Here is an 11,287-nt window from a genome sequence, read left to right as displayed (position 1 = left end):
TCTTTCCCTTAGGTCAGGTTGTCGGGAATTTCAGAATAGTTCGTTAAATTTGATCAGTTAAAAAATAGAATCATTAATATCTTAGGAAAGGTAACAAAATAATTTGGTATAGCACTACCAAAAATAGTTATTAAGTGAATCTTGTTTTAAATTTTAGAGACTGATCATCTGAATATTTGAACTTACTACTAATACTTTTCCTTCTATTCAATCCCAATGTATTTAAGAAGCATACATGCTCCCAAGAATGGCATATAAAACCTCTGATACTTTGTTTACTAGAGCAGCCTATAGGGGTAGTAGCATTTCACAGTTACAGATCTTCATGTGCTAGGATCAGCCCATGATTTCCCTCAAATCCTCTGTGGCCTAGGGTAATCTTGTTTTGTTCTAGGTCCAGCTGCTTTTCAGCCTGTTTTAGGCTCATCCTTAACACCATACCAGAGGTTCCTTCCATGCTTGCGTCATGACTAGAAAAGCATTCTAATGTTAACTGGAATCAGTCTGGAATTCTCTCAAGGGTCAAGGATCCACTAACTTTAACACATAGTACTGTTTTAGACAAACACAAGAATAATCTGTGATAAATTTTTAAATGTCAGTAAACTGATATCTGGGAAGTGTTTAATATTAATTATTTCTGTGTAATTAACTCTAAATTGACTTTTATTTAATATATATTTTAGGCTTTTCTGGTTACTTGATTTTAGTTCAATTTTGTGTTTACTGAATATCAGGGAAAATTAAATATGAATATAAATGTTGTCATCTATGTCAAATAGTCCTTTACAATGGTTGTTGACACTAGTCCCTAGATAGAACCGACAGCAAAACTGACCTGTTGTACTGTGTGAATGAATTGCTTTCTATTTAATGTTTACTTATAAATGAAAATGTTCCAGTATAACCTGGAAAATTCTGAAATTTATTTGAAAGGTTTATTTTTTTTTAAAAAAAAAGTCTAGTCTGTTTTGTTAGGAAATTTGTGTTATATTCATGTTTAAAAGAACCTTTTATTATGGCAACTGATTTTTGTTTACTTAAAAGAACCTGTTGCTAAAATAGTAATGAGGAAGGGTGTAATATAAGTATAGTCATACACCCCTTGCTCTGCAAGTAACCAGAGTGTTTTGTGTGCATGTTGTTCAGTCTCCTTTTGGAAGGTGGAAGTAAAGGCTCTTGTGTGTTTTTCTCCTTTGCACAGACTTAAAATGACGAATGTGTGATTGCAGTGGAATAAATGGCGTCCAAAGTCACAGACGCTATAGTCTGGTATCAAAAGAAGGTATGTTGATAGTCAAAACTTTTAACTTTTTAAATTGTTTTAATTCCAAAATGCATCTTTATTTTGTATTGTAGATTTATGTAAGGTATGCCTAAAATGACAAAACAGATTTTAGGATTTGGAGTGGAAGGGTAAGATTATTTTTGTTTTGTTTTGTTTTGTTTTGTTTTTCCTAGTGCTGGTTCTACTTCTAAATAAAATAGAGAAATGATGTTTTAAAATTTTTTTTCTACCTTTTTTACTCTAGTGAAAAAAAATAGCTAGATTAATTATTGTCAGTTATAGTATAAACCAAATCTTGAGGATTATGGATATACTGAGTATTTTATAGAAGCATTAAAATTTTTCTTGCTTTGATTTCTTTTAAAAGAAAGCTAGGTTTACAAAGCTGTTCAGTTTTGTAACTTTTATGTGAAGAGAAATTATATATTATATTTTCATGTTTTGTTTTAAGTTACAATTCAGTGGCTGAATGTTTTCAATAAAATGAATCTTTAGGTACTGCATCTTCCAAAATAAACTAACAAAATGTTTAATTTAATGTTTTAGGATTGTCAAAACTGCTTAACTGTGTCATCCTGTATGTTTCAAAATGTGATGTTTTCCTTTATGAAGTCCAAAAGAATATATGCCTTTTTTGAAATACAGTAGATGATTTACTCCTAATGAGCATTGTTTTTATTCTTTAAAATGTATGTTGTTTTATATAACATTTTAGATTTTTAGTGTATGTAGTGAATTTGTTTTTATATTTTAAAGCATTTTTGATATGTTATTCCTCAGGTTTCTGTTATAGTTATGTACTTAAGGCTTTTTCTCTATAGGAGAGAATCAGACTCTCTTAATTTAGTTGAATTGAAAATAAGTGGTAACTAGACAAATTTAAGAATATGTTCTTCTTTTGGATTTTTTTTTTTTCTGGGTAAAACATGTAACAGGTATATAATAGCACATTTTCATATGAGGTTCTTAATCTTTTATGCCTCTATAATACTGTTACCTTTACTTTTAAACATCTAATCACTTAAAAAAAAACTGCTTAGCTAAAGAGCTAAATAAAATTCTGAACTAAAGAAAAATTAAAATAAAAAAATTTTCTACATATAAACCTTGAAACTTTGTTTCTTTCGTAATTTCTACTTATAGAAATAATGTTTATTAAATATTGTCTGCATTTCACTTGAATGTTAAATATCTCAAACTTTACTGAAAATCATTTATACAGTATACGCGGTTGACACACCTTCTTGGGATAAAAGTGTTTGTAATATTATGCACACTTTCAGTTAGTGTAGCAACACTGCTCTTAACAGAGGGTCATTTACCTAGGAAATTGTGATATATGCAGCCAAAATATCCTCCAGAGCAACATAATAAATGTCACAAAATATACCAGCAAATGTAAACACTTATATTTTTAGAGAGTTACTCCCTTAAATGAATTTAGTTTGCTTTTTCTTTTAAAGTTAAATTTTTTAAAAAAATATATGTAAATACTTTGAAATTAAATTAATGTTTCAAGTCTTACTGTTAAAAAAAAGAAACCCAGCCCACAGTACTATCCTTTCCTATTTTTACTTAACCTTTGTGTTCTGCTACCCAAATGCATTCATTTTCAATTCTTCATATCTCAGTAGTTCTCAAACCAAAGTTCTACCATTCCTTATCACTAGTAGGGAGTTGAGAAGAGGGATTGCGAGTGTGATGTGTGAAGTTTTGATTTTCATAATTACTTTTGAGGAAATACTGACATTTGTGGGTAGGAGCTAGAGATACTAAATGTCATGTGGTGCTCTAAACTAAGGTTTGCAAGTTTTTTCTTTGTAGGGCCAACCATTAGTAGTAAATATTTTAGACTTTGAGGGCCGTTGGTCTCTGCTGCAGCTACTCAGTTCTGCTATTATAGCTCAAAAGCAGCCTTTCATAGTCCGTAAAATAAGTGAGTCAGACAGTGTTCCTGTGAGACAACTTATAAAAACAGGCAACAGACTAGATTTGGCCCACAGGCCTTACTTTGCTGACCTCTACTCTAAGGCAGCCCCGTCTATCAAAGACTGGATCAGAATGCAGAAGTGCCCTGTTGAGTAACATGTTTTTTTGTGTGCGTGTGTGTGATACTTTATTTTTAAACATGATTACCTTATCTTTTCTTGGTCATTTCTTTGTAGATGTTACTTGTTAATTTCTGACTGTATGATGAGGATTTAGCTTTTTTATAACTGCTCTCTAAGCATTCTTCCCCTCTTCGCAGTGGCTTAACAATTTGGTTAAATCAATACTCAACGCTTATGTTACTATGATTGTTTAGAGCTGTGCCATGTGTTGTAAGATGGTGATATTTCTAATCTCTGTAACCTTTACTTTCCATTTGGTTGGTTTTAAAAAATTCTTCTGTAAAGTTTCTGATAGAGTTAGTTCTTCTCCAAAGTCCTTGACAGAACTATAAAACTTAATTTGCAGCAGTCAGTCACACTCGTGTTTTCTATCAGCCTTTTTTGTTCTTTCTTGGAAATTACTCTCCCTAGAACTCTCTGTCGTTTTGCTTCATACTGGACAGATTGTTCTCAAGTCATGCATCACAGTTATCATCTAAGTATTTCCCATGGTCAGTACCTGAGAGATCACCTCGTTTCTCTTAGGTGTCATACATGCTTGTTTTCTCTTAATGTATGTTGATGAAAAGATCAGTTTAGAAGTGTTTATGCTTCAGTGAAATGAAGCCAATTACTGAAGCTGTATTTGCTGATTATTTGACCATGAGTTAATAACGTTATTTCTTTGAGCCTCAATTACAACTTCTCCTTTTGTTTTAGTCCTGTGAGAAGAGCAGATCTGTAGATGAGAGATGGGTTGCCAATCCAAGATTATTCCTGACCTTTTCCCCTGTTTGAAAAGCATGTTGTTAAGGAATTCCTTTTCCTCCACAGGCCTTAATAGCTAGAGAATGTGTATCTAAAGCCTGGGAGTGAGTGAATCCCAGCTAATCTGAGCTAATCATGGTGTTTCCCTTTTCAGTTATTGGCTTAGAATGGGTCAGGTATTCATGTTCTGGATAATGAGACGCGAAGTCTTCTGGGAAGTGTCCCATCTCTAGAAAAAATGACAACGACAAAACCAATAGTAATAATAATAAGAAGAAAACGTATACAGTGTTTATTAGTGCCAGACATTTTTAAGTGCTTTGCCTGTATTAACTAACTTAATATAAGTAAATAAAATGAAATCTTAGGTTGTTGGAAAAGTCATGACATATTTTTTCTGTTTTTCTGTGAAAAATGCGCATGACTTTTCCAACCACCCAATAAAAGACCCTTTTCTTGTCTTTAGGCATTGGTGACTGAGACTAAAACATTTGTAGTAACTTTGTTTCTATGAGAGGAGCTTGGCAGCATACTGATGATGGCAGAATTAAAAGATGGAAAGGATTTGAATATGTCAGGAATTTTTGAACCACAGAATTAATCAACTTTGGGAATGTTCTACTTTGGGACTTGCTATAGTACAAGATAATAGATGCCCCCTTTTTTTTTTTTTTTTTTTTTTGAGAGGTTTTACTATAGGGCACATGTGCTCGTCAGAGAGACAGAAAGCGGAGAAATAACCCCCCAGCGGGGATGGCCATGCTGCAATACCTCCTCCTCCATTCTCCTCTCAGGATCTTGAGCACGCACACACCCATGCCCGGCGTGAGCTTAAGTCACCGGGTCCAGGACTTGAACTGCGGTCAACTATCAGGGAGTTCAGCGACATAGCCATTATGCTAACTGCAGGTCCGTAAAGTTTGGATTTTAGTTCCTTACAGCTGAAAACATGCTAGATGGTAACACTGAAATGCTTTATGATGGGATGTAGTTTTTCCATGTAGTTTTCTCTTGCCTCTGAATGGTTATGGTGGTAGATAGAAAATTCTACCAGACAAGAATTACTGAACCATAGACAGTTGGGTTTATTTTCTCCTTTAAGGTTTTCTTTTTCCTTAAACCACATTTTCATATATACTCTTATAATTTTAAACCACCATACTTTGTAGTATGGTGTAGATGACAGAGCACTGTTAGAGTCAAGACCTGTATTCGGTTTTATAACATTTACCAACTTGTAATATTGAACATGTTTCTTAATGTCTTTGAAGCTGTTTCTTCTTTTGTAAACTGAGAATAATAATGCTCCCCCTGTGAGCCTCAGACAAATTGTGAGGCAGTTAGTCAACTCAGAGTATGATTTTTTTTCAAAGTTTTTTGAAGTCATTTATGAGTTGTTCAGTAAATATGAAATAATATTAGTAATACTGTCTTATGGCTTAGAATATAATAGTGTCTTCTAGTACTCAACAGTTCTTCTAGTGGGAACCAGCAGTTAGCGTAATGGCTATGTCGCTGTACTCCCACGTAGTCAACCGCAGTTCGTGTCCCAGACCTAGTGGCTTAAAACCCACGCTGGGCGCATGTGCGTGTGTGCCAAGATCCCGAGAGGAGAATGGAGGAGAAGGGATTGCGGCGTGGCCATCCCCTCTGGGGGGTGATTTCTCGCTTTCTGTCTCTCTCTGTCTGTCTGGCAAGCGCACACGCCCTATAGTAAAAAACCTCTCAAAAAAAAAAAAAAAGGCAGTTCCTCTAGTGACCGTGTCTCTGCTACACATACTGCTCCTTTTATCTAGCCGGACAAGGGGTATGTGGCTAAGGCAATAGTGCCTCGTTCCTTTGGCCAAGTGATCAGTCCAGACATGTCCAGTGGCCCAAGCTGTCTTACAGACTTTTTTAAATACTAGAGCTGGAGGAAAAGCCTGTTTTGCTTCTTTCATGGAGGATTTAGAACCATGAAAGTCTAGAGCAGCCTCCAGGTGTGTATTACAATATGTAGGAAGTTGTGGAAGCAAGAGACAATGAGATAGCACCAGAGAAAATGAGTAATGGGAAAAAAAGAAGCAATCACAGGATTGCATAGTGCTCTGGTCCCTGGTTTTTCCCTGATAATAAGTTCACCCCAGCTTTTGAATAGTTCAAGGATATCAGCTTATAAATTTTCCCTTTGGTGAAACTAGTTCGAATCGGACTTTTACTTGCATAAAAAAGAATGCTGACTAAGTCATGGAGGCAGGTGTGTGTGTATACACATACATACATAATTAATGTTCTTAGAAGTACAGCAGGTATTTGAGTAAATACCAGAGCATATAAATCAGCTTGATAATTTTTTAGAGACTGAATCCTTTTGTGAAACAGGACTGAGATTGAAAACTTTTCCGTCTCCCTTTCAGTCACAGCCTTCTGAAGGTGACCACTGTGAGGCACTGCATCTTTTTTTTTTTTTTTTTTTTTTTGAAAGAGAGAGATTCTTTTTTTTTGAAAGAGAGGGTATGTGTGCTTCCCAGAGAGACAGAGAAAGACAGACAGAAAGCAAGAAACACCCCACCACCACCACCGTGGGGATACCCATACCACAATCCCTTCTTCATTTTCCTCTCGGGTTCTTGGGTACCTATTCACATACGGCTGGCATGAGTTGTAAGCTGTCAGGTCTAGGACTTGAACTGTGGTGGACTGTGGTGGGAGTCCAGCAACGTAACCATTATGCCTTCTGCTGGTCCCGAAGCACTGTATCTTAATGAGGAACAAGAACATAGGTTTGAGTTTTAGAAAGTAAGAGGTTTGAATTCTTGTTCTTGAAAGTCTGAATTTGGATAAGTTGCCTGACTTGCTGGAATTTCACTTACTTCGCGTATATAGAGATGAAGATATCTTTTGTTTATTTTAGAATTAATTGATGACATACACAAAAGTGGTAGCATGTTGTTCTTATTCTCCATATTATTAAAACTTAACAGAATTGTTCCTCCAAACTTATCAGAATGGTTTATTTCATTGATTCTAAAGATTCTCATTGAGTTAGAACCATTCTTATCAGAAAATGAAAAATCTAAAATGTCAAACTGCTAATATCCAATATTAGAGCAGCAGGTATTCAGTTGATGTTTGATGTCTAACATTCAAGCAGCATAGTCATAATTAAGTGGTAGTTATAAACCTCAGTTTTGCTTGTTTCAGTCACTGATCATGTTTTCCACCTCTTCCTTTTGAATGTTACTTACTTGCCAAGAATAAGAATTACACTGGCAGTTCACTTAAGATTTTTTTCCCCCTGTTGTCATGAAGTCTTAATAGCCACCTCTCTCCAGTTTGGGTACATCTTACCTAAAAAATTTGGTTTTAGTTTAAAGGAAAAGGAAAATATACTATGCAGTAATCAAGAGTTTTACTTTTTTATTTAGTTTCTGTTAAACTTTTGCTTTATAGTATTAAAACTAAGATCTGTTGACATTTAGGCTACTGTTCTGCCTATACTAAAGTTCCTTTGAAAAACAGACCGAAGGGACTTACATAATTAATTTGTTTAGTTTGAGAGGATTTTTTAGACAACTTCTGATGTGAACATCTTTGGAAAGGTATATACCTTTTTAAAGAAAGATATGGTTGGGCCAACAGTTAGCATGGTGGTTAAAACACTGGACTCCCACATAGCCAATCATGGTTTGAATACAGGACCCTGCCTGTTGAAACTCATGCCGTGTGTGTGTGTGTGTGTGCATGCCCAAAGTCCCAAGAGGAGAATGGAAGAGAAGGGATTGTGGTGTGGCCATATCCCCAGGGGACGATTTCTCACTTTATGTGTTTGTCTGGCAAGCACTCGCACCCTAAACAAATATCTCTCTCAAAAAAAAAAAAAAAATCAGAACCAGCAGATGCCATAGTGGTTATGTCGTTGTACTTCCACATAGTTGACCATGGTTTGAGTCCTGAACCTGGCGGCTTGAAACTCACACTGAGCATGTATGGAATTATGGCATGGCCATCCCCCCACCTCCCAGGGAGTGATTTCTTACTTTCTGTTTCTCTGTCTCTGTCTCTCGCTCTTGCTCTCCAGCAAGTGCACGCACCCTATAGCAAAAATCTCTCTTAAAAAAATAATAATTAGGGAACCAGCAGTTAGCGTAATGGCTATGTCACTGGACTCCCACGTAGTCGACCATGGTTTGCGTCCTGGACCCGGTGGCTTAAAACTCACGCCGGGCGCGTGTGCGTGCGTGCCCAAGATCCCGAGAGGAGAATGGAGGAGAAGGGACTGCGGCGTGACCATCCCCCCTGGGGGGTGATTTCTCACTTTCTGTCTCTCTGTCTCTCTCTGTCTGTCTGATGAGCGCACGCGCCCTATAGCGAAAACCTCTCAAAAAAATTTTTAAAAAAGATATGATTAGTATTTTGTGTGTATGTTTGTTTGTTGATGTAACAACAATGACAATAGTAAGTACCACCACAAGTTTAAATAGCCTTTTTTCAAAGTACTTCTGTATAAATTCTTATGGTTTAATCTGTTGTGATAATGGAATAAATTAATTCAATGGTTATATCAAGATAATATATAGAAAGTTGTATTGGTTTCCTAGGGTTTTCTTTTTCTTTTTTTTTAAATTAATTTATCTTAAATCCATTCACTGAGCATCATCATAGCATACAAAATGTGATTTCCCATCCAGAATTCACTGCATAGTGGCTTAATCATACATGTTATCATTGACAAATAATTTTACATTTCTTGTTTCATATATATGTGTATGTGTGTGTATATATATATATATATGTATATGTATATGTATATACATTTTCCCCCCTATTCCTCACCCCCTGCCATTTCCCACCCTCCTCCCACACTGTCTCTGGTGTCTACAGTTGCTTTCCATTCCTTGCCCCCCATGTTTTATTGATTCACAAAGTATCTTAATTAATCTAACTATTTTCAGTAGCAAGTTCAGCTGATATATACATATCTGTGAACACATGTCTGATTTTAGGCATGAAGCTCTGAGTAGAATGAATAAAACATAAAGTAGCACCTAGCTGATGCTATGTAGTTTAGTACAGTCATTAAGTAGGATTTTTTATTTTAACAGATTTTGGTAATTTCAAGAAAAGCAGTTTTAGCTTTAATAAATCAAAATTTAAAAGATGCTAAGAGAGCTTTGCTTAAAACTTAAATCCAGGAAACAGGTTAGGATTCTGTTCAAATAGTAGGTGCATGAACCTATTGGTAGGTAGCTCAAGATAAGACAAAAATCCTTAAATTTAGAAAGCAAAGCATAGAAGAAAATCAATAATGTTTTAGTCAAAAGTCATAAGATTCCATTTCACTAGTTCAGTCTTATGTACTTAATCTATCCTCTATATGGTCTGGTCTTCCTGTTTAAATTCTGAAAAATAATATTCAACTCCAGACTTGTCCCTACCATTAAATTGGCCATTTTCAAGGTTGTTTTTGAACGGTTATTTCTGTGTGTCTTTATTTAGTTTTTCTGGTATAGCACTCCCTTCAAAACTTTTTGGAGGGACCAGCAGTTGGTATAATGGCTATATCTCTCGACTCCCATGTAGTTTACTGGGTTCTAGTCCTGGACTCGGTGGCTTAAAACTCACGCTGGGCACATGTGCATGTGTGCCCCATCCAGAGAGGAGCATAGAGGAGAAAGGATTGAAGCGTGGCTATCCTCCCTTGGGAGGAGGTGGTGGTTTCTTGCTTTCTGTCTCTGTCTCTGTCTTTCTAGTGAGTGCCCTGTAGCAAAAACCTCTCCCCAAAAAAACCTGAAACAAAACTTTTTGGAGAGCTGGTCTGGTGTTGGTAAATTCTTTCAGGTTTTATCTGAGAATGTCCTTGTCTTTTCTTCCCATATGAAGGATAATCTTGTTGAGTATAGTATTGTTGGTTGAAATTATTTTTCCCTTAACATTTTGAATATATTTTCCATTCTTTCCTTGCTCACATTGTTTTTGATAAAAGGACTGTTGTTAGCCTGATGGGATATCCTTTGTAGGTAATTTGATGTTTCTCTCTCACCAATCTCAGTATCTTGTCTTTGTGGTTTTGGTCAATCTGGCTATAATGTGCCTTGGAGAAGATCTTCTTGGGTTGATTTTATTTGGGGGTCCTTTGTATTTCTTGAGACTAGATCTTTGAATGCCTCTCTAGGTTTGGGAAGTTTTCTTGCAGGATTTCATGGAATATATTATCAATGCCCTTATTAGCCTCTTCCCCTTCTGGAATGCCAGTTATCTGGATGTTTGAAGTTTGATGGTATTAGTATTTTCCGTATTTTATTCTAATCTTTTGGTCTACTTTCTCAGTCTTTGTGGTGGAAGTTTCTAGGCCAGTGATTCTGTCTTTGACATCTGAGATTCGATCCTCTATATGATCTAGTCTACTTTTAATACTTTGAAGGGAGGTGTTGATTTCCTGTATGACAACCTTCATCTCTAACAGCTCCATTTGATTCTTTTTTATGATATGTGTTTCCTCTTTTAGAATGTGCAGGAACTTCCTCGCCTCTTAGAAATCGTTGGCTCTTTTCTTCTGTGTCTCCTGGAGTTCATTATCTCTCTTCTTTTCCATCTCTGTTAGCTTTGTCACTATGAATATTACGAATTCTTTATCTGACATTTCCATGAGTTCCATTGTACTGTCTGTGGGTGAAGAGGAGTTACTCTTTTCCCTTGGAGAAGAGGTATTTTCTTGCTTTCTTATATTTCTTGTGCCCCTGAAGTGATTTCTGGTCATCAGATGGATTGTGCATTTCTTCCTAATTCTTAAAGTTCAATATGAGCTTTCAGAGGCGTGCTCGAGGAGGTGATCAGCATTCTCTCTTCTGTTCCATTTTTCACTTTGTGCAGCAGATTCATTGGGAATTGAGGAATATTCTGACTCTAACAGTAATCAGATGGACACTGTTCACTTAGACCTGCCTAGACACTCAGTTCATGGAAACTGAGCCGACAAGGGGTGAAGTTAAAAGGAAAAGAAAAGAGAAGAGGAAAGAAAAAAAAAACTATATATATATAAAAATTTATATTATTACAAAATAATTTATATTATTATATTATTTTTAAAAGGCAAAAAGTGAAAACCACATGGCATGTATGCACGACGCATGAAAGTAATACTGCATGGTTGACGTTTGGT

The 11,287-nt window shown here is 35.8% G+C and overlaps 1 protein-coding gene across 3 annotated transcripts in view; it reads left to right on the top strand.

Moving 5' to 3' along the window:
• PHTF2 (putative homeodomain transcription factor 2) overlaps positions 1-11,287 on the top strand; it is a 145,240-nt gene that overhangs the window by 34,839 nt on the left and 99,114 nt on the right. For all 3 annotated transcript variants that reach the window (XM_027773316.1, XM_027773313.1, XM_027773315.1), the window contains exon 2: positions 1,205-1,285. In XM_027773316.1, the coding sequence (XP_027629117.1) occupies positions 1,241-1,285 (45 nt within the window). In that variant the 5' untranslated portion in view covers positions 1,205-1,240. The remainder of the gene's footprint in view (positions 1-1,204; positions 1,286-11,287) is intronic.

The sequence above is a fragment of the Tupaia chinensis genome, unplaced genomic scaffold (assembly GCF_000334495.1).
Source record: "Tupaia chinensis unplaced genomic scaffold, TupChi_1.0 Scaffold000044_1, whole genome shotgun sequence".
Classification (NCBI taxonomy): domain Eukaryota; kingdom Metazoa; phylum Chordata; class Mammalia; order Scandentia; family Tupaiidae; genus Tupaia; species Tupaia belangeri.
Note: the sequence above shows the minus strand (reverse complement) of the source record. Positions and strands in the feature narration are given on the sequence as shown.